This window comes from Lipophrys pholis, assembly GCF_963383615.2.
Source record: "Lipophrys pholis genome assembly, chromosome: 18".
NCBI lineage: Eukaryota > Metazoa > Chordata > Actinopteri > Blenniiformes > Blenniidae > Lipophrys > Lipophrys pholis.
Window position 1 is genome coordinate 11515251 of NC_137646.1, and position 24390 is coordinate 11539640.

The window sequence follows — 24390 nt, forward strand, 5'->3', positions numbered from 1 at the left end:
ACACCCTCTCACAATCCAGCAGAGAGACGGAATTGTGCCGGAGACTTTTCAGAAAGTTAGAATATGTTGATTTAATTGGTAAATATATAGGATATTGGAAAATAAGTGAACTTAGTTAATGAAGCTGGGATTGGAATTGAATGAAATGCTGTACTGTGAGTTTCATTTCCACAAACACTATAAGTTTCATTGTTTCTCAGTGCACGTGAGAAAATTCCTTTCAGTTTTCCTCACACCACAGCGATCCTTAAATGTTCATTGTGTATTATACCGTGTTATTAATGGAAATAAAATATTAGGGGAGGGGCTAGAGAGTGAATAAAAATAAAAGAGATTGAAGCGTGGATAAGAGCACGGCTGCATGTAAAATATCACAGATCACCGAAGATTTCATCATGTCGATGCTAAACATGTAGCCACGAGCTAATGCTAATATTATTCCTAGTGTTATGAAGAATTGGAGACAAAAAAATAAGTATTAATAACCAATTTATTTTGGTGTGCGTAGTAATTGAGTGCCATCACTAGTTTATATTTTTCTGCTTTAATGGTATCATTGAGGTTTTAAAGTGTGGTGCTGTTGGTTCATGTAGTTTAATTTAATCCTCTCAAACAAATGAGAAAGGAGAAATCTAAACATTTCTAACATATTAAATGCAGAATTCGGGGCAGAAGTGTTTCACTGAACCCGTCTATCAACTCAGATTGACACTGAGGGAGGACATTGAAAGTTTCTTGGCCACAGGCGGGTCAGAGCCCCCCATTTCCTTGCAGTTCGCTGGATTGAGACCTGCACTCCTCCTCTTCTGGGCCAGTGCATCATCAGTGGGCGGGGGGGGGCTTGTCCAGGATGTCACCTAACTTGGACAGCCTCCTCCTCTTTGCCCACGTGTCATCACTGGCTCGGAGGATTGGTTTTCTGAATCTGTCACTTTTGACCTGCAGCTCCAGCAGCCTGAACGGACTCGCAAACAACAACAAGACACAAGTACCTGACAGTGTAAATTCCGCTTTCTAAAGATTTGTTGGCCATATACCAGACTTTCCGGAAAGCGTATCTCACTCGTTCTTTGTTTTTTGGCTGGTTACGCCACGTTACCATCTGTGACCGCTAGATGCCACTGTTTGACAACAGAAAGCTGCTACAGTTACAAAAAACTCCATTAGTACTGTATTTGACTGACGAAGCTAGAAAAATGTGGAAGATGTTAAAGTAAATATCAGCAAACGAACCCACACATATGCGCGTAGAAAACAATACGCGATAAACATTAACATTTGCTATTACGGGTGACCCTCAACTATAAACTACCAAGTCCCAGGAGAATATGGGAGTGATGATACTCTGGAGGCCGCCATTGTTGGTATTGTCCATTTACTCGTCTATGTGCAGAAGAACCATTTACTACGGCCGTGGCGCACAGACGTGGTAGCAGTGTTTCAGAAAAGTTGCGTTTCCCTTTCTAATTCACCTCTTCAGAGCATTACCCCTGCCTGCCTCCCCTACCCTGACATCTGGGCCTCTGGGATCAACCCGTAATGACCTCCAGTCTGAACGTCCAGGAAAAAAGCTCTGATGAAGGTTAAATTTCAACACAGAGCTCTGGAGGCTTGTTAATCAGTGACGGCTTTCAGGAGCTCCCGGCCTTTACCTGGCACAAGAGGCTTTACACAGGGAATCATTTATAACCCCCCTCTGACAGTGTGGATGTGGGTGCCCAGAAACAGAATAGTCCCTTGTGTGTGATTTGGAGGCCGTCGCTCTCATGATGATTAGCTCATGTGCCAGAAAACGCTTGACGGGAGCGCGTTGGTCCAAATCACGTTGCCAACTTGATTTCATTGTTTGTTAGCTACAGTATACAATAGCCAGTACATGTCAGTATAGAGCAAGGACTGAAATATTTTTTTTCTTGTGTTACACACAAACTTTTGCAAAGTAGGACAGTGCCACGGTTTACTGAGAAGCTCCAAGGCCCTGCAGGCCTGAAACATGGCCATACATCAGTTGTTCAGAGCTGTGGTCATCCTATTTTCTAACTCTAGTCTGCTGAATAATACGTTTTAACGCTGATAATTCTGTAGCTCTTTGAGTATTTTACAATGTCAAGTGAATATCTTTGGGATTTGGACTTGTATGCTGTTTAAAGACTGATTTTGGCTTCTTTTTCTTTTAAACACCTGAAAAACTATGAAATTGAATCTGAAAAACTGTTTGAAACGGTCGTATCGAAATAATTTCATCCCAGTTTGCTCTTAAGCCTGCAGACCGAAGAAAAATGATGGTTTAGAAGCCGATGCAATCCATAATCTCTGCATGTTTTCTATAGTTTTAGTTCAAAAAGGCATGAGTACATAATGGAAATGATCGAATTTCCTGCATCATTGAAACACCTATGTTTTTACAAATTCACACCTGGTGTAGATTTGATCTTAATGCTACATATTTAGTAATAAAGTCACAGAATTTTTTACTCTTCATCGCTGATCCCTCAGATCTCATTCATCTTCACTTTTGTTACTCAAACAATGTAATCCCCTGTTAATATATTAGAAATTAGTCTTTACTCAGCAAAGTCATCCCGCGGGCCAGAATGGACCCCCTGGTGGGCCGCATGTTTGACACCCCCAAGTTAAATCAACATAAGTCTTGCTCCTACCGTTTGTATTCAGTTTGTATTATAGATAGTTTTGTTCAAGGTAGTCGTCAAGATCCTCTCAAAATGTAATCCATTTAAAACTTATGAGAAAACACTTGTCCAGATTTTATGAAGTAGTTCCTCATGAGTTTTCACAAGAAGCTTTTGTTAATTAATAGATTTATTTGGTCTCATGGCATTTGGCTGCCCAATGGTCCTAACCTCTTTATTTGGTCTTGTGTCATTTGGCTGCCCAGTGGTCTATCTTCATTACTTTTTCTTGTGGTATATAGCTGCCCAATGGCGTAACGTCACTACATGGTGTATGGCGTATGGCTCAACTGTGTAACTTTGTTGCTTGGTACCATCACATTTGCACAGTCTCAGTTGAAAAGTCACTCACTCACCTCACATTTGAAATTCAGTCCATTGGACCAAAGCCATCATTCATTCATGTAGCAGTCTGCTTGACTAATGGAGAAAGTCCATCATTCAGTTATGCCCCATTCATCTTCTGAGTGGTGTAATTTGACTCGGTTATGTAGCGTTCAGCCATCCAATGGTGTACGTTAATTGGCCTTTAACTGAACAATGGTTTTGACATCATTGCTGTGGCACACAGCATTCACCCATGATTTGGTGTCACCACATCGCTGTCATTCAGCACATTCAGTACACCAATGGACTTAAATCCCTCAGTCATACAGAGTGAAGGATTTCTTATCGTCACTCAGTTGTATAAAATGTCATTGCTTATGTGTAGCATCTTGGGCATTTCAGGTAAAACGTCAGCAACTGAATTTATTACTATAAGTTCAGTTGCATTTGGCTGACCAATGGTGTGATTTTACTCTGTTAAAGAGCGTTTGACTGGTCAGGGTTTTAGCATTTAGTTAAATTGAAATCGACTGATCTGTGGTGTTGCTTAATCACTTCGATGGGAAGTCAAATCTGATACACGGTCGCCTACTGTTCGGCTGCCCGATGGCGTTACCTTGATAATTGGCATGATTGAATGCATTAGCATTTATCAGCACAACATCATCCATTACACTCACAACAGCTCAGATTGAAGGCAGAGTGTTCTAATTATAGTCATAAGAGTGCAAAGTCTTTGGCTTATTCCTGCGCTCGACCGCCAACTTCATGCTCGACCCTGAGCTGAGACGAAACTCCAGCGGAGCGAGCGTTAGTTTCACCGTGAGTTGACATCTTCTGCTCTATGATTATGTACTATCTCTCGCTCTCTCCTCTCCGGCTGCCTGGTCAGAGGTTGCCAGACTGTCTGTCAGCCTATGGCCTCGTCCCTCCGGGGACAAAGCTCCCGTTCTTCCTGGGGAAAACCCCCACCCTGCCGGAATTCTCCCCTCGCCTACGGGCAAAGGGCGAGAGGGGAGGAGAAAGGTAGACAGAGCATAGAGGAGGCTTAGGTTGACACAGTGTGGACATTTAAAAACCAATATGGGTAACTTTACACACAGATTTGTGGTGCTCTTAACTTTTAAAGGCATTGCAGTGTTCTCTCTTTTAGACAATAGGAAATTAAAACAAAATACCTACAGGATTTTCCACAATATCAACCCAGTTTCAAACTTTTATGCTCCGACTGAAATTGACAGGGGTGAGGAAAGACAGCATACCGAGGAACAATGCGCTGAGAGACGGAGATGCAGCCCCTGTGTGGAATTATAAAGGAAAGATAATTAAGCAAGGTGTAGAGTGAAGAGGCGGAGGTCCGACTTTTACATCTGGCCTGCCACGGCAACATGGCTGGATGCTTGGAGAAACCTCGTCCTGCAGCCGGAAGGCTACAGCCTCTATCACCGCGCGCACTCTCACATGTTCTCGTAAATGTCCTTGAGCAGGGTGTCGAACCTTTACAAGCTTTTTCGCTCTCGCTGTGTCAGGTGCTTCAGAGGAAAATGGCGAGTTCACTGAGGCTCCTTCAGTCCGGGTGTTTTTGTGTTGGATGGCTCTTCTGTTCCCACATTGCAGTTCACAGTGTGAATGGTGGCGGATTTACTCGGCTAAGTTTGTAGTCAAAACTCCAAGAACAAATGCTCTTTCAGAGGGAGGTAGACAGAAGGCCGTGTTATCAGGCTATCAGTGTATTTTTATCAGTCACATTTTCATAGAGTAGCAGGCATGAGCTGCATAGAGCAAGGGACTAAAATAGATTGTATCGTCTACCGGCCTTAGTAATTATATCACGTCCATCCATTCATCCATCCATCGAATGTATAATAATTTTACCAATTAGACTTCGGCTAAACTGAGATGAAAACCTTATACACTAGTCAGTCCACACAGAAAATGCTGCAGTGTTTACACCAGGCCTGTAGCAACGCTATAACACCACCGCCGAAATACTGAAATACACAGAAAACAGAAGGACTAATGAAACTTAAAACACAGAAAGAAAACGTTGAAGGTGGCGCCCATATTAATGGACGACTGAGCGAGCATTGTGTCAGTTGGCAGGGATAGCTCGTGTGTTTACTGAGAAGTGGGGTACGATTTTAGCTTATCGGCGTTTTCGTCCATTAAGATGAAGATGCTGAGCGAGCATTTTGAGATTTATACACTCTGGAAGCTGGTTTCAAATAGGCTGTTTCACTTTTCTAACATGCTGATTTTGTAAAGACTGAATGGCTATCTGATTTAAAAAAACAAAAGCGTATTCTGGATACTGCTTTTTGTGTGGACGGGTGGCTTCACTATCTTATTATAACCTAATACTTTTATGCATTTCATCAGGTGACACTACTTTATTAAAATCAGGCTCCCATTAAAAAAACGATGCAGCATGTTTGATTGCTGTAAAATAACTTATCAGTCTCTTCAGGATCACATCGACTTTTTAATGGGATTATCATGGTTAATAAAAATCTTGTTTTTTGTGGCTCGCCTAAAAATATATATATTTGAATTGACAAAAATTGGGTGCAATTTTTTTTATTGTTTTTTTAAAACTTCTTCCTGCCTAAAATGAGTCGCCCACCGTGGTCACTTCAAATTCTGTGACAAACTAATATTTTACTTCTATTACTATAAATATGAACAGAACAGAACGCAGATTACAAAAGTAATAGCAAATGCTTTTTCTACTTTTTTTTTTTTAAATGAAACAACTTCATTCTTTCAGTGTTTACAAAAAATGTTGACTCCCTACATTATTATTGGTTGCTGGTCATGGTACATGCATGAGTATATTTTCTGCTGCTTCATGTGGAAAAATGTCTTCAGCTCGTGTTTCATCATAATGTTGTGACGAACGCTAACTCGCCCTCCTCCATTTTGTAGTAAAACTATTAGCAAACTGGTTCTTGTGGCCATTTGTGTTTTTTATTCTCCTTGCAGTTGATAGCGTTTCTCTTTAAAAAAATCTGCCGCGATTTGATGTTTCAGATCCTCTTACAAGCGAAGCCGTCATGTTGATGAGTTTAATGTGGAAAAAGTGGGTCGGTTGTTGAAAACTGGAAGTCCCGCCGATCATCGCAGCGTTTTATTGAATTTGCGTCAAGTGTTGCGACAGCTATGTTGCAGCTATGAATTAGGCTTTTGTAATGCGACCGCACAGTTTTATGTAACATCATTAGTTCACAATGTGCTCCTTCGCTGGGGAACCTCTCACAAGGTTGTATGCTAATTAGCCAGACATGCTAACTTGAGTTGTAAAGACATTAAATGGAACCACCGATATTCTGCAGAGGCTCATTTTTATGCATGAAGTGACATTTATCAGATTTTTATGGCAATTTATTTGACAATTTCGCTCTTTTACTGAGTTATTGACGTAACGGCCACTACCCTGAAACCCGGTTGTCGATTTCAACCTTTCTTTCTTTCTTCCCGTCTTTCCAGGAAGCTTGAAATGACTTTGCAGATCAGGCTGCGTCTTACTCAGCTGCTCTGAAACCCAAAGAGACCTCAGGCTGTAGTTTAATGACGTGAAGAATGCCGGGAATGTAAATAGTCCATATTTGCCCAGAATGCGAGGTTATGCTTCATCAGTGAGGAAAACTCCTGTTAAATCAGCAGTGCTGGAACACGCCAGGGGAAAAAAAAGAAAAACCCTGACTCTGGGATTGTCGCTGAGCGGCCGAGTTGAGTCAGTCCCAGCACAGAGCTCGAATCTGCGCCTCCTTCACCGGGAGTCACGTCTGAAACTGACACGCTCTTGTTTCTGAACAACAAACAATACCAAAACAGAGTCCGGTTGCCATGGAGAAGTGTCATGGTGTTTTTTTTTTTTTTTTTGTGGGGATATTGTTGGTTTCGCCTCTGTTGGGAAGACGTTCTGTCTGGGCAAGACTGATCTGGTTGTGATACCAGCTGCTGTGCTTTGAAAACGGAGCTGGAGTTCCTCCTGGCCTGTTTACCAGCTCCTCAGAATGTGATACCAGGTGGGAGATAAAAGGATGTAGGTAGAAACAAACCCTTGTATATCCTCCACGTATTAACCTTAGCAGCCATTTGGTTAAAACCTTTAGTCCTGTGGTCGCTTTCCGAGCAGCTTCGAGGTCATTCAGGCCGTGTGCAGGGTTTTTCCCATAGTTCCTCCCACTCTACCCTACAGTTATCCTTTCTACACTTTTTCAAATGAGCTGCTTTGGATCTGAAGAATGCGAGCCTCCGGCCTTCATGTAATGCAGACCAATCGTTGCCACGCAGCGTCCGGTGAGCGACTGACTGCCTGTCGTCGTGGTGGTCGGTGCGATCCATGGTGGTGTTGAGGAGGAGGAAGTCTGAACAAGAGCTGAACTGTGGATGCACTCTGCCTCGGTTCAGGAAGTGGAAGAAGAATGTGGCATGTATGTGTGCTGAAATGCTTCTTCACATTGGGTTTGTGGGCAAAATCGAAAGCTTTCGAGTGGCGTGGACTCAGTCAAAGGTATCGGTCCCGTCACGCTCTTCCATGTACATTTATTATGCGTGACGGTGCAGCGTTGGGGAGCTGTCTTGGCCTTTGCTATTAATTCTCTCTGCATACGGTGGTTTGCTTATGCTCACATTCAACATGCACCAATAAATGACTGTGTATGTGGTGCTAAATAAATAAAGTTGAATTCAATTCAATTCAATTAAATGTTGTTGACCAAGTTGAAATACAATCTAGACCACGGGTGTCAAACTCATTATAGTTCAGGGTTTCAAGTTCCGAGTTTCTCTTTGTTGTGGTTCAGACTATACATGATTGAAATGTCTAGATTTTCACAAAAGCAAATAATTACTTCAATCTCAATATAAAGGCTTTTTTTTTTTTTTTGAATTTCGACATACAGTAATATGTCCGAAAAAAAAGCTTCTCCTATGGCTGTTGCATTATGGGTGTTTTTACAAACTCGTCATGACACCATGGCTTTGAGGCTAATGCGAGTTTGCTATATTTCATGGCAACATCACTTATTTCTCAGCTCGGGGTCTCAGTGTTGTGTTTTGTTCCGCTATTCTTAAAAAGATGGTTCATGGGCCAGATTGGAGCCTCTCGAGGGCTATTTTAACCCACGGATCTTGACGCGTCAAAAAAAAACTTATCTTTAAGTTAAACGACTTTCAGAAATCTTTTCAGTCCAAATCTGTTGATAATTTCCTCCTTGTTTTGGATGAAATAAGAGAGAGACCCTGTGTAAACAAAGAATTTGGAAGGCTTTATGCACATTTTCTCACATTTTCTGTGGTTGTGTAAAGATATAGTATTCTATATTTCTAGCTAACTGTCGAAAACAAATAACCTTATGTAAATTCATTGATATCTTGTTGTATTTGTAGTCATCGAGTACCACAGTGTGTGACCCAACCTGCTAGCCTCAGCTTGTCCCGTCTGTAATTACACATCGACTTCAATATATTGATTGGCTGTTGCCTTTATATGCCAGAAGAAAATCCGATGGCGTTTTGATAGATCTTGACTTTTTTTTTTTAACGTCGCGAGCATCATTCATACAAATATCAGCGGAAATGCGTTGAAATCACTCATCATCTGTCGGGAGCAATCAGATGCTCAGCGGTTGATTGAACCTGAGCCCAAACCCTTTCCCCCGTCATTTGGACTTTGTGTAATTATTGTGGAATTGTCCTTCGTCGAACCCTCCATGGTGTGCCGACACTCATCCCAAAACATTGGTCGCACAGTTGCGACACAACACCCATTCTCATGTGAAGCAATGCCTGGAATCCAATTTTGAAATGGATATTAAAGACTGCCGAGTCATGATTGAGCAGATGAATTTCAACCCAGATTACATAATCCAGCACAGAGTTGCTGGTTTGCATCGAGGCGCTCCAGCCGTCACAGAGGACTGTGTGTGAATTTGTGTGCATTTCTATCAAATCGGAGTAAGAGTTGAGTGTATTTCAGTGTGGGATGTCATGTAAACATTATCGTTATGTAGAACTTGTTGCTTCTTTTAGCCCGCCTTCAGTCTCGCCCAGTCACATGATGACAGCCGACATCGTGGTTAACGCCCTCTGGTTGGAGCCACGGGAGCATAACCCTTCACTACTAATCTCCCTAAATGGTGCCGCACTCGTTGAGTCTTTGTAATCTCAGGTAGTGAAGTTCCGTTAACCCCGTCGTCCCGTGCCAGGAGCAGGGGTCGCGGACCAGACCCGCCCGCAGACCCCCTCCCCTGTGGGGATGTGGGCGAGTGACCGCGGCCTGTTTCTAACCAAGCAGAGGGCAGCATGAAGGCATCGGGGCCAGTAAACCGTAAACCAGCCTGCTCGTTCCTCGAAGGGCCTGTGGAAGTGACACAAACAATGACTCAGGTGTATAATCGACCCAAAAGATAGATTTTCTGCAGGAACTTGAAAAGAGCCAGCTCTTTTTCTTTGCCTCTTTCCACTGTTTTTTGTTTTGGCCTTTGGCTACTCTTTCCATTTAATCGCTAGTTTCTTTCTTTTTTTTTTTTTTGTGGGACAAGACTCAATATATAAAGCTTGTGGCTTTAAAACGTTGAGAAAACGGCACTTTCTTTTTTTCTTTTTTATTAGTTTTGCACCTGCCATCAACAACCGGCCGCTGCATACGGCACCTGGAAGTGCAGCTGAAGTGTGTGAAGGCTTTATGAAAGGGTCTCTCATCGTCCCCCTACACACACACACACACACACGAGCATGCACGGCGAGCGGACAACACAACCTCTTGTGATGCATTCCTTTGTGACGTCAAAGCCGCCGCCTCTGGGCTACGAGGGACTGCACAGGATGTCTGAGCACGGCCGGCCAAGACAAAGGGCGCAAGAGTGGAGCGGCTGTATGTGCACAAGTAGATAAAGTTGATATTTGTGTGTGGTGGAGATGAGGGGAGGAAAAAAAAAAAATAACAGTCTGAAGAAAATAGGTTTTTTTCAGTGAAGTCGAAGGAACGGGGGGGAAGAAAAAGAAAACAGAAAGCCCTGAAAGTCGGAAAGTGCCTGCAAATAGCAGCAGTCCTACTTCCCTATAATAAGTCGAATTCTTTCACTGCTCCTCCAGACTCTCTCGCCCTGAGCGGGTGCCCGCTCTCTGCCAGCAAAGGGGAAGAGAGGCACGACTGCCGATCATACCGAGGCATGTGATGCCGAGTCACACCGCAGCGACCGACATCCTCGGCGTTACGGCCTTGTTTTTTCGCAGGAACTTGCTGGGCAGGCCTCTCAACGTCTCGGGATTGCATAAGACTGGCTGCTGACCAGAAAGCATCTGCCTCCCGGTCGTTTTTCCAACGGTTTTCTTTTTTTTATTATTGGGCTTGTTTTTGTTTAGGTGGACTCAGTCTTGTGTAACCCTTTTTGTGTGATTTATCTGGTTGTACCTGTCTCATTCGGGTGAAACTTAAACGAGTATAAACAGGATTTTGAAGCCGTTGTTGTTGTTGGCTTTTATAAAGTCTCATAAGCAGAGTGTTGGTACTACGTATATAGGTCAGTAGGTGTGCCGCAAAAAAGTGAAAGTAACTTTGAATGTTACCAGGTTTTTCATTTGAGCATGATGCAGATGGATTTCACTTATATAACACTTTTCCGCACATTCGCCCATTCACACACACACATTCACACACCAGTGAAGGCGGCTGCCATGCAAGGCGCCCAGGCCTTCCATTAGGAGCAGTTTGGGGGTGAATATTGTCGTAACGGCAACAGCAAAGTACAAGTTTAATAGCTGCCATAGTGAGAATACTTGAATCGTTGTAATTGTGTAGTTTGGGCAATAAAGTACCAATTAATCTGGTTAAATGTAATAAAGGTTTTCACGTGAATGTCTTCAAGGTAAAAATGAAATTTTTTGATGTGTTTGGTGTGCCCCTTTGCACGACAATGGTGGCCACTAAAAACACAACTTTTTGAAAACATCTCCATGATAACGGAGGAAAACTAAATTTTTTGGAAAACGTTGCGAATGTACATGCGCGCCACGGCCATAGTAAATAGTTCTTCTGCACATGCGTGTGTAAACAGACAAGGAACAGAGCAATGTATTTCCCTTCGGGTTTCATAATGCATTTTATTTTATTTCAAGTCAACAAACTTCGCTGGCCCAGTGAACGCTGGTGTAAATTCGGGGCAAGAGAAAGAGCACTGTTATTTGGAAGAATGAACATCAAAGCACAAAGACACTAAATATACTTGGAGTAAATTGTTTGAGAGTCATAATCCTAATGCTAAAGGTGGAAAATGCAATGACATTATGGCACCTTATATGGTGCAGCTCTACTTTAATGTGTAGTGCAAAAAAACCTCTCAATTTTCCATTTGGTATCACGCAGTTCTCAAACTTCATCCCCTTCTTGACTTTACATTTTCTGTGTCGATTACATTTCCTCAGGTATGAAGAGATCCAGTATAAATGGGCTCTAAGGCTCCATATGTGTGGTGCTGAAAGAAGAAAAAAAAAAAAACTCATTCAATTGTCCTGATGAAATTTGATTGTGATATGGCCACATTCGTCAAAGTTACGACCACAACCGTCGACATTAAGAAGACTCCAGGAAGCGCTTCGGCATATGAAATCACATCACAGAGGAAAGTGGAATGATTGAAGATTGGAGATCCTCTTCCCTCAGCGCGGTGGGATACCGGTGGGCCCACGTGACGGAGGATCACAGGAGGTCGTAAAAAAAAAGCAAGTGATCGATAGAGCTCCACAGCGGGGATTTAAAAACGACTGCCCAGTCTGCTTTGGACGCGTCTGAAACTCGGTGGCTACATGACGGTGGTCTGCAGGCCTGAGATAAGATGCAGGAGGAGATTAATGTCGGGGAATAATGCAACGTTTGCCTGCCGGTCGGTCGTTTGATCAACGGATTTACGACTCTGTTGTGTTTCGTCCATTTTTCTCCACGAAAGAAAATATTTGGACCCACGCTAGGAGTCATCGTGATAGGACGCAGCTTGGGTGGGTTGTCCCTTATGACAGATGTTTCATACCTCTGTCGTGTTGTTGCTTTGAGTTCGTGTGAATAAATCTCATGCGCCATGAATACCTTTGCCTGGAAACCCCCACGCGTGACATCTCAAGTACTCACTGGCTTCGGAGCTTTTCGGACATTGCCTATCTAGAACTGTCATCGGCAAGAGGCAATGATGCGACACGAAGCACCATCCACATGTGGATTGAATTGATATCAGACTTGAAAGACATTCTAACGAAGTAGACAAGCTCTGTACTGACATTGCTGTCCTGACAATCACATGGTGGCGGGGGTGCTGGGGGGATATTACAGGGGTTAAAAGTTCTGATGGAACCAAAAGAATCTTGAAGGACATCTTGTACTGCAGGTATTTTTAGAGGTAACTCTTACAGATGCACCTACACCGTTATCGGGTCTCGAGCCCGAGTAGTTGGGAGATTCTTTAATATTTCATTTCATATAATTTATTATCAATATACGTATATGTATAATATATTTGGAATATATTTAATGAGTGAGAATGAGAAAAGTATCGGACTGTAAATTATGCTTTGCCAAAATATCAAGAGGAGGTGAAAAGCTAAAGAAACAGATGCTAAGCGACGCATCAACGCAGAAGTGGTTTGAACTGAGGTCTAGACTTTGCGTCGCATTTGCATATGGAGCTATTAATAGGCCCTCGTATTGGTACTCAGTATCGGCAAGTAGCTAAAGCTTAGTACTTGTGCTTTAAAGAACAAATTTGTATCGATACATCCCTGGTATCTTTTCTACCCCGTAACTCTGAGAGTTTTAGGATTGGCAGGGCGAATAGGAACTCTAACTCCAGCCTTGTTTAATGCAAGGCAGCGAGTTGCTGGTGTAAACCACCAGTTACTGCTGCATGTGCTTCTCAGATGGTCTTATTTCGCAACCCGTTCCTCAAACGTCAGAGCGTTCATGTGCTTTTATACCTCAGAATGATGAAACGTGCAGCAAAAAAGAACCGACAAATCCGGATTTCCTTCATGAGAACTAAAAAAACCCCAAACTAAAACTGTTTGTCCATCTAGTGTTGCGATTGCAAACATGCACTGTAACCGACGTGTGATATTTGAGTCAAATGCTTGAGTTGCTTATGTTAGCATTAGCATTATATGCTAAGTAAAAAACTCGCATTTCACTTTCTTTAAAGCCACTAAGAAGTTTCTCAGGTTTGAGAACGGCTCAGGTGTTTCTGGTTGTTTGTCCGTCTGTCCATCCTCGTTGATTTGCTGCAATTTTCTACCTGTAAATGTCACTGAGACTTCCCAACACGTAGCCAATGCAACATCTCAGGTATGCATTGTTGCAGTGTTTTGAAAACCGGCACAGAGGTTTTCCCTCACACTGGATTGACCTCATTGGATTTTGGGCTACCGCAGAGGAAATGTTGTACACTATCAAATAATGTGTTCAATTAAAGTTGGAATTAAATGCAGAAATATGTCATCAGTTCAATAAAATATATTTTCTGTAAAAACGTGGATTATTTCACTATTTAAGTGTTGCTTTGTGAATTAATTTCCAGTGGGCGGGGCTAACGGGAGTCTAGTCAAACCCATAGATTTGGTCTGAAGAGTTTCAAAACATCACGGCTGCGTTGCCGGAGGATTTGTAGGGATCTGGTGGGAAACCTTTAGAGTCTAAAACATTTGACGTGTATTCATTTCTGAGCACGCCACATCTTTCTCCTGAGAGCGTTTCCTCGAACTCTTAAACCGTTTCCCGGTAAGTGTCTCCACCGTAGACAGAGGCTCTGTTCATGCAACATTTTCCAGTGAAAATAGCAAACCGCTGTTGCATCTTGGCTGCTTGTTGACGCTAAAACTGTGTCCGCAGTCCCTGAAAACAAAACCGTTACGAAAATGGCTTCCAGAGTTCTCGAAGATCTTCGTACTTACGCATGTGTACCTCGGTCATAATGAGTATTTGTTTCTGCTCATGCGTGACGGTGACAGGAGAGGGATACAGCATGTTGTTTGTGTTGCTCACTTTTAAGAGTTAAAGGGCGCTTCTCTGACAAAATGTACTTTTACTAACATTTACTACAACATCTGCATGCAGGGAGACACATTTCTTATAAACGGGTGAAACAGCACCTACGAGTGGCCAGGTTGCATACTACCACTACTTTTCAGCATTTCTGGTGCGTACGAGGATCATTTTCAAAACATTACTGTCTGAAGGTAAAAAATATTTATGAAATGAAAATGCAAGAACAATCCCGAATCGATTGCTGTTGTATGGAAAAGGCCTAATTTATAAAATCATAGTGTCTCTATGTGTTCCAACAGTTTGATCCTAAACGATCTCCTGCTACCAGTCAATGCACCAGATTTACTTCAGTCTTGTTGGTCATTTCCTTTATTTTTTGTGGAAACCGGTTTTGGCTCAGTTCCCAGTCTCACGCCGTCGACACTCGACCTGAAAAACCCCAGATTTCTGTACTTTGCAATGTCATTACAGTAGGTGTGTTAGAATCTTAACTCCGATAAGTCGAATGGGAGCAAACTGTGACAATGTTTTCGTCAAGAAGAAGGAAGAGGAAGTGAGAGAGAAACTGTCTCGCATCAACTTTTACAAAGAGAATATTCTTAACACGTGTTTTGTTTTCCTGCAGTCCTCCTGGCCCAGCCCATCGAGAACGAATGTATGGAGGGTTTGACGTTGAAGATTACCGACTTCGGCCTGGCGAGAGAGTGGCACAAGACCACGAAGATGAGCACCGCCGGCACCTACGCCTGGATGGCGCCCGAGGTCATCAAGTCCTCCACCTTCTCCAAGGGCAGCGATGTCTGGAGGTGAGCGTGTTCCCTGATGTTGAGCTGCTGTGTAAATTGCAGTTGAATCCAGCCGAAGCACATCCAGGATGTGTGGTGTAGGGCGGGGGTCTCGGGCTGCGTTCCCTCGACATTTTCAAATGAAAAAGGAAAACGTCTGTCGCATGCCGAGTGTCTGTTTACACGACAACGGTCCATACTCTCCTGGGACTGGTTAGTTTTATAGTCGAGTAACAGCTCATACATCTTGGTCGTCTGTCCATGCGAATGTCCACGTTCTCGCCATTGTTAATGATCATAGCGTTTTATTCGGAACTGGGTGCATTTTATTTTTTTTATTTCAACTGATAATACCAAACTGCAAACAGTAGAATCACCTTTGTGCTCCTATTTGACCACTAGAAGAAACCGCTTTTTGAAACATTTTCCAAGTTTTTTCTCTACTTTTTCTCCTCCTCCTGCTGTTTCTTTTCATGCACGGCCAGCTTATTTTTAGGCTGGAAGGTCATTTTTATTTGTGAGCGGAAAAAACTTTAGATAAAAGTAATTTAACGCTCAAACTCTACTGCGATATCTTGAGACCAGTGCTCTCAGGGATCCTGCTGTGCCCTTTGTGATATGTAGGGAAAACTGGAAGAAATACTGAGACATTTTCATTCCAGGCAAAGAAAAAAAATAAATGAATTTCTTTGCAAAGTCATCAGCTCTGGCAAATAACATGGCTGGACAGTGAGACTGGGGTCAAATTACAAAGACTCCCTGCTCCAGTCAGGTGAAGATGCACAACTATAAATGTCTTCAGAGATACACGCCTGAGAAATCCCTCAGATGGATGCTGGAAACTCTAAAATAACACTTAATTGTACATGTATTGTGTACTCGTTGCATAACATAGTATTAGTAGTGCAGTGTGGGATATAAACTGCTCGTAATAACTACTCAATCTCTAGTAGTTGCTTTAAAAAAAATAGATGGCTATAAATGAGATTAGATTAGAGTTAAGTTGTAGTTTTATGGGTCAACATGGCTCCGCTGGTTGTTTCTTCCATTCCCAAGGTTGATGGTTCGATACTGGTCAATGACATGCATTGTTTATGTTATGCATGTCAACACATTTGTCCAATCAGACGAAGCCCACGAGGGAGACGTGAGTATCGGAGGTCACAAAGTGTGGCGTAGAGAGCCGACTGATGAGCAGAACAAAGCGAGCAACACAGTCCAGTGTTGTTGTTGGTCCTCCCTGGACCTCGTGTCTCCTCCCGGTGTCTGACCCCGCCGTGAGGATAGTGGACCGATCCGTGTGCGAAGTCTTCAGGAGCGGCGGAGGGGACAGATCGCGGGCGAGGCCGCCGCGACCATGTGATGGCGTCTCTTCAAAGAGCTGCTCTGTGCTTTGTTGTGGGACATGTGTGCTGCACACTGTCCCATTGTCTGCGCTTTAGACGGGGAAGGAGGCCACACACCAGACCCGACCACAGCCCTTTATCTGGGAATAGCTCTGCGTGTGCGTGTGCGTGAGCATGTGTGTGTTTGCACATAAAGAGTGGAGTCCCCTGATTATGGTTTGTGGTTCTATAATAATGGCTGGAACAGTATGTGATTTGCTGAGAGGGGATCATGATAGCTTTTAGCTGCTGTGTGTTGGTGACGCTCGCAGGGGAGTTTTTACTGAGCAGGCCGGGAAATGTAGATAACTTGTGACAATAACATCTGCAGCTTTTCTGCATTGTTGTCATAGCAGCCACTCCCGGACACTTTAGATCAAACTGTTCCTTTTTCTTCGCTTCACACCAAATAACTTTCAGGCTCAAGTTTACACATTTCATAGGGAAAACTGAAAACTTTTGTTGCGTTTTGGTTGCCCGTTTTCAACAACAACCGTGCTCGGAGCCACTGAAAGCGCAACTTTTTGACAATGCTCCGACTCCATCTCCATGGAAACGAGAGAAAAACCTACTTTTCAGAAATGCTGCTACTGCGCACAGCCGTAGTAAATAGGTCTGCACATGCGCGAGTAGATGGACAATTCCCCGCCATTCTCTGTGGCGTGTGTCTATTGTTTCATTACAAAAACAAGAAACGGCACCCACTAGTGGCCCAACATGAAAACTCAATACTTTTCTAAGACAAAAACACTAAAAAGATGCACGTAAACAGGGCCTTAGTCAAATATCACAATACAGTAATGCGTTGTAAGATAATATTGTTAAGGGGCCATTAGGGGCTGTAAATAAATGCTTGAAAATACGGCTGCACAATATATAACAAATATCTCGTTATTGCAACGTCAACATTGGCAACGTGTGTATCGTAAAATATTTACTAAACTGCAATAGATTCTGGGATCATGCATTGTGTCGTCACAACGCATGATCCCAGAATCAAAAATCAAGCAAAAATGAACAAGCAAGTAAAGAATTGCGCCGTTTGGGAGACTCTGCTAGTGGGGACCGTAGGTGTGTTCACGATACAAAACTAGAGCTACACGCATAAGTACACGGTTACGCCACCTTTAATTGGCTCGTTGCCGTCTCGCGCTCCGACAGGCCTCCTAAGTTTACGTCTTTCGACGACGAACGCTCGTTTTCACGGCCGTCGCGCCACGATATGTGAAGAGTCGCAAAAGCGGCGAGGCCCGCGCGCTCCAACGAAGGCTAATCTTTGTTCTCCTATTCTCCCACATCTTCTCCGCCCCGTCTGAAAGCCGCCACGCAGAGACGATGGCCGCCTCGGGGCAAGTCGACGGCGAACCCTGCTTCTGCACAGTCACACTGTGTGTGTGTGTGTGTGTGTGTGTGTGTGTGTGTGTGTGTGTGTGTGTGTGTGTGTGTGTGTGTGTGTGTGTGTGTGTGTGTGTGTGTGTGTGTGTGTGTGTGTGTGTGTGTGTGTGTGTGTGTGTGTGTGTGTGTGTGTGTGTGTGTGTGTGTGTGTGTGTGTGTGTGTGTGTGTGTGTGTGTGTGTGTGTGTGTGTGTGTGTGTGTGTGTGTGTGTGTGTGTGTGTGTGTGTGTTGTAATTAAAGAACTAAATAAAAAAAGAGCTGCGGCCTGCGCTCTCCACTTAGCGGTGCGTTCACTCGGGGCTAATTGACAGTGTGGGAGATCTAAGTCCTGCGCCACGCTTCATCTTCTGAGGACGTCGGGGCCGCGCCGCCATTGTGTGACGACCCGCGCGCGCGTGCGTGTGTGTGTGCATGAGCTCTGCATGCGCTGGCCTTTCATCAAACTTGAATGTTTCACTGCACAAAAAAAGATGAATGTTGGAAATAAACTTGGATTCAACGAATTGACCTCCTGCAACTGTGTCAAAAACAGCAGTAATATATTGAACGTCGTTGACGTCATGTACAATGTTTGAACGATTGTATTTTTGGCGGTTCGGTCGTAGATTTTTTATGTTTTACAGCAAATGAGTAAAAATGCTTGAATGTGTCATAAACATGTGGGATATATTCCCCTTTTAAGCTCATTCAGCAGCATATCTCCATATGTGTGTTGAAAAGCGGGTCGGTAGAAGAATAACTTCACACAATTCTATCGTCCTTTTGTACTCGAAACAGTGGAAACAATGGAAATCTAATCTCGTGCTCTCGCTCATAAATTTCCTTCGTCAAATTCGTAGCATCCATAAACAAATTGTGGCTCTTCTTCTATGGTGCAAACGGCTGGCGATTGGCGCCACTTCATTTCTACCACAACGTTCCGACTGCACATGTGCGGGTTGATCCTTTGAAGGATTTCAGGGATGTTTCCTGTGACGGATTCAGCTCTGATTCCACCGTTTTCATGTTTGGTTGTTTTTTTCCTCCCTCCCTCCAGTTATGGCGTTCTGCTGTGGGAGCTGCTCACGGGAGAGGCTCCGTACAAAGGGATCGACGGACTGGCCGTCGCCTACGGAGTCGCCGTCAACAAGCTCACCCTGCCCATCCCCTCCACCTGCCCCGAGCCCTTCAGCCAGCTCATGTCGGGTAGGAAAACAAACCTGGCCCTTCTTCTCCTTAGCCGACCGATTTCACAACGGTTTGGATTCTGCATAGATTATGACTCGCTTGTAATTTGACACCACCATCATCTCTATTGTCAGCTTTTGCAAACAATTTCTGCCAGCCGGCCGGAAGTCGTTCTTTCAGCAGTTGACACATACAGTCTGCGGCGCCGACAGATGATTGTAATTTGACACCAGCATCCTTCATTAGGCAATTTGTAATGAGATGACATCAGCTCGTTTGCCTGTGTCCAGAAGCCTTTCTTCCAACAACGACGTCCCTTCACGCCAAGTGCTTGTAATTTGACATCAGCTTCATCTACAAGGAAACCTGTAGTAAAATGATCTTAGTTATTTCCGATAGATTCCTTCGAATGTGCAACTTTTTGGAAGCTTTTCTTTCAGAATTGCCTGGTGTGTTCATCTGCAACATCAAATGCTTGTAATTTGACACCAGCATCCTCTAACAGGAAGTATTCAACAAAATGACAGCTTTTAAAAGTTTTTTGTATCTTCCAATTTGCCCACTTTCACAAAGCCCTTCTTTCAGCTACCTGCACACATACAGTGTAAATGTTTGTAATTTGACACCAGCCTCATCCATTAGGTCTGTCTGCAGTGAGATGACATCGGCTGTTGCGAATGATTTATTTCTGATTGGCTCACTTCCAGGAAGCTTTTATTTTCAGCAATGCTTGAGGCTTCACACACACGCAGCATTGAACGCTTGTAATTTATCACCAGCATCATCTATAGAGACATCTGCAAATAAAATTTCTTCTGATTCACCCGTTGCCATAAAGCCTTTTCTGCAATTCCCACACTGCACACATGCAACATCAAGTGCTTGTAATTTGACACCAGCATCATCTATTAGGAAACCTGTTGTGAAATTCTATCACCTCTTCAACAGTTTCTACTAAATGGGCGGCTTTTTAGAAGCCTGTTTCAGTCGTACCAAACCTGCACGCAATGCAGCATACAGCACCTGTAATTTGACACCAGCATCATTCGTAAAGAAATCTGTGATGAATGATGTCATGTAAGTGAGGTCCAAACTGCACATTCTTTTGATGTCAGCTTGTCTGTTTTGATCTTATTTCTCCAAAAAGCGAGAGATTAAATCACCGCTAGCCGCCTCAGAGGATTAATTAATCATCGCATCGGTTTTTTGATCTGCTTGTAATGCCCAAAGTTTTGCAGCGAATTATGCAAATCTCCCCGCAGCAAATTAGTTAAGCAAAAACACTTTGAATAAGTGATCAGCTCAAGTGGAAACTGTGCTCACAAAAGGGCCCGAAACCCACGTAAATAAAAACTTGGCGGCGGCAATTCGCCGGCTGCTACGTGAACGGATTCATCTCAGCAGGTCACTTCAGTATCGGCCGGCGTCTTTAAAATCGGAGCTGACAGCTCTCAATGGGCCGATGACATTTGTTTCTTCTTTCCTTCTTCAAAGCACATCACTATATGTGAGGATTATGGGTAATGAGGTTTTTTTCAGGTCCCTTGATTCCCAATTCCCCAAGAAATAGTGCCCTCTGATTCTAGTATCTATAATTTTCTGCATTGGTCTCCCGCTCCAGGACAGCTTGATGGAGCGCCATTGTAGCTGTAATGAGTCTGAAGTGTCGCATTAGTGCAGCTTTGCCACGAGTCACGCCCCGATGTCTGATTGTGCCCCGCTGCGTGTGCGTCCAACAGAGTGCTGGGACCAGGACCCCCACCGCAGACCCAATTTTGGCTCCATCCTGACCCAACTGACGGCGCTGGAGCAGCAGGTGAAGGAGGAGATGCCGCAGGACTCCTTCCACTCCCTGCAGGAGGACTGGAAGCTGGAGATCCAGGACATGTTTGATGAGCTGCGGGCAAAAGAGAAGGTGAGACGCCGCCCGACAGCATCCGTACCGTCACGGCGTGGAGCTTTAGATAAAGGTGGAGCCGTACTCCAGAACTAACTTTGCAGGAGAAACGAGCCCGTCGGAGCAATAAAGTCGGCTAATGGTGCCTGCAAGTCCCCGGAAAACAGAGCTTCACTCCATCTTGTTTCCTCCTCATTGGTTTGTATGTTTGACTTTAATGAGGTGCAGCTTTAGTTACACCTCATCAGCGCAATGGAAAGGTGAAGGGGGGCTGGAAATGTACATTCCTGCATTAGCAGGACGGCGCAGCGCAAATAACAATTGAGCTCCTCTTGATTAAATATAGCATTACGTTTAAGTGGAGCCTGGGTGTCGTTCTCTCTAATGTCCAACGCCGGTTTGTTTAAAATGCGATTGCGGAGCCAATTTTGTAGGTTTAGAAAGAGTCCGTTCATTTCATAGTGCGGCGTCTCGGTTTGTGCTGTTTTAACGTCCCCATCTTCTTGACAAGCAACTCTTTTTTTTTGTCATACTTGACTTTTTTCCTTCTCAAGGAATTTTCCGTATATTGATTTTATTTCTAATTAACCCTCATTCTATAAAATGTGGTTGTGTTCCGATAGCAGGTGGCAGGATGTCAAACTTTACCTGTTATGGCTACATTATATTAGTGACACGAAGTCCTTCAAACACCATCTAACAAATGAATGAAGGAATAAATGGAAAAACAACATAGTCTGAAGTTAAAGATAAAAACCAAGAGTACTTCCCAGTTTTGCCCAGTAGGTGGCAGTGTTGAGTCAGCAGAAGCACTCACGTTAAGGCCCCGTTTTAATGTTTTCAAGTGAAAATCGAAAAAACGACTCCCAAAGTGGAACTTTTTGAAAATGCTGCAAATCTTACTCTTTGTCAAAGGAGGAAAAATAATTTTTTTTGAAAATGCTCCAGCTCCGTCTAAACGGGGGAAATCCAACTTTTCAAAGACGCTCTGACCCAGTCTCCATGACAATGTGGGGGGAAAATGCTATTTTTTTTTAAAATTCTCTCCCTCTCCATGGAAACGGGTGAAAACATAACTTCAAAAAAAACCTCTCTGACTGTGTAAACGGGGGGAAATGCAGCTTTATGAATATGCTCCATCTCCGTCTAAACAAGGGAAAACGCCACTTTTTTAATGAGCTCCATCTCCATGGAAAAGGTGAAAACACAACTTTTTAAAAATGCTCCATCTCCGAGGAAATGCAACTTTTCGAAGATACTGAGTCCGTCTCCATGGAAATGGGGGAAAACTGAACTTTTTGAAACGCTACATGAAGAACTTTTGCAGTCGTACCTCTTTTCAAAATAAACAAAAGGCTTCAAAGTCTTATTTTATATATTTACGTTGCACAGATATCTTGTAGTTATCACTCATTACATGGATGTGATTTCTAATCATTCATAGATAAGCTTTAAATTGTACATTATAAACATTTCACAGTCATATATACCTTACATATACCCATGTTACTCAGCTTTTACATTATAACCGAATGCAGTACATATTATAATATTACAAATTTCACAAAGTGGAAGTATATCTCGTGAAAATACTGGACGGATCAGTGAATGAATGATTATTATACATAAGAGCATATTTGAAAATGTGTGGGAGGGAGGCAAACTGATGAATACAAGCCATTCTCAGTTATTGGAAAAAATAAAATAAAACACAGTTGTTTTTTTTTGAATGCGATATAAAGAAAATATGTGCACTCTATGTCTGATATTTTCATTTTAGTTTTAGAGGAGAATAAAAAGAAAACGGCCGTAAAAAAATCCTAATCTTCAAATCTGGACTGAGGTGTTTACAAGGTACACGAGCGTTTTTGAAAAGTTGCGTTGTCAGTGTTTTGTATTTTCGTCGTGTAAACGAAGACAGTTTTTAGAGTTTTCACTTGAACCCGTTGGCGTGTGAACGTTGCTATCTTTCCAGTTATTCCAGCGAGTCGCCGCTCCGCTCTGATTTTTGCCTCGTAGAGAAAAGAGGATGATGACCGATAATAATCCCGACCTTTAAAGAATTCTCCACCACTGTGAACTTAATCTGGCACTCGGCCCAGGTGGATCTCCGCTCTTTGATGATTCATGTGCTCGAGATTGAGTCAGAGGAAAAATCATTAATGTACCAAAGCCGCTGTAATTCGTACCTGACGGAAAGCTTGAAAAGGAACCATTAGAGACGCATGATACGCCTCTTGAATGACACCGTAATTAATGCGTGATCTCCTCCTCCTCCTCCTCCCCGTCCAGGAGCTGCGGTGCCGGGAGGAGGAGCTGAAGCGAGCCGCCCTGGAGCAGAAGTCCCACGAGGAGTTCCTGCGGCAGCGCGAGCAGCAGCTGGCCCAGTGGGAGCAGGACGTGTTCGAGCGCGAGCTCAGCCTCCTCATCCTCCACCTCAACCACAACCAGGAGAAGCCCAACGTCAAGAAGAGGAAGGGCACCTTCAAGAAGCACAAGCTCAAGAGCAAGAACGGGGAGAAGATCAGCATGCCTCAAGGTGGGTGGGGCCAGAGCGCCCCCATCTCATTCACCGTTAGACGTTCGGGAATTAGAGGATCAGCTGATGCTTTTTGGAATCCAAAGTGGTTTGATGCTTTCAAAATAAGTGGAACTGGTTCAGTGTGCCGATTTCCCACATCGCAGGTATTCTCTAGCTTTCGTAAAGCGTCTAAACTTGCAGGCCTGAAACCAAAATGAGGACAGATTCTGCAACTGCACAGTTTGTTTCTGGATTCTGATGTTTTTCATAAATACTTCTATTACTAAAACAATTACGCAATTTTCAGAAGGGAAAGTTTGTGAGCGAGCCGCCATCTTGGTTCGGTTCTAACTAAGTATTTTCTGTTAAAGATCTCATATTATGCAGCTTTTCAGCACGTTCACATGGTCTCATTGGTCCAAAAACACGGTATTCAAGGTTTATTGCCCCAAATCCTGCTTTTACTTGATTTTCCTCCAATTGAATATTGGATCAGAGGAGCTGCATTCAGAATCTGCTGTGTCTGTGTGAGCTGGACTGGCTCCGCCCACACATGCCCATCTTGGAAAGAGGAGGAAATACTTCCTCTGGTGGTGCCATGTGCCAGAGCAGAGCTGCCTAATTGTGGGAGGAGTCAAAGGGAGGGTCTACTTTGATTGGGATTGGCTAAACCCCTGATGACACTCTATAGGGTTTGATTTCTGATTGGCTGGTTGGAGCAACACACTTTTTAAAAACTGAAACAAGCCAGGGAGAGTGAGGACAGACTTTCTTCACTTCTGGGGCGTCCTTCCAGGCATGGGGGATGCAGATTACTGTTAGATTACTGTCATTAGAAAGTGAATTTTGCATAATATGACCTTTTAAAGCATCTTTTTAATTCAGTCAGTTCAGCTGACTGGTGCATTTAACTTGAAAATGTCATCAAAAGGAGGAAAATAGTGCAGGACAACTTGTAAATTTTGGACCAGTTTGATGCTTTTCAACATGTTTCAGTGGTGATTTGGTTTTTATATAGTTATATACGCTCTAATCTCACGTAGCGAGTTCAACACCCCTCATATAGACTGGTCCATCTTATTTTGTAGCGTGGTGTTTTCCAGTATTGGTTCATATTGTCGAAAAAAAGCTAAATCCTATTTTTGTGGGTGTTGTAACCAGCTTTGAATAGCTGTCAGAAATCAACTATCA

At 43.4% G+C, this 24390-nt stretch overlaps 1 protein-coding gene across 1 annotated transcript in view; it reads left to right on the forward strand.

Moving 5' to 3' along the window:
* The window catches only part of LOC308123640 (mitogen-activated protein kinase kinase kinase 11), a 54229-nt gene that overhangs the window by 12674 nt on the left and 17165 nt on the right, over positions 1 to 24390 (forward strand). Inside the window, exons 2-5 of the mRNA XM_080486218.1 lie at positions 14675 to 14855; positions 18651 to 18799; positions 20521 to 20696; positions 22971 to 23217. Of these exons, the coding sequence (XP_080342344.1) occupies positions 14675 to 14855; positions 18651 to 18799; positions 20521 to 20696; positions 22971 to 23217 (753 nt within the window). The remainder of the gene's footprint in view (positions 1 to 14674; positions 14856 to 18650; positions 18800 to 20520; positions 20697 to 22970; positions 23218 to 24390) is intronic.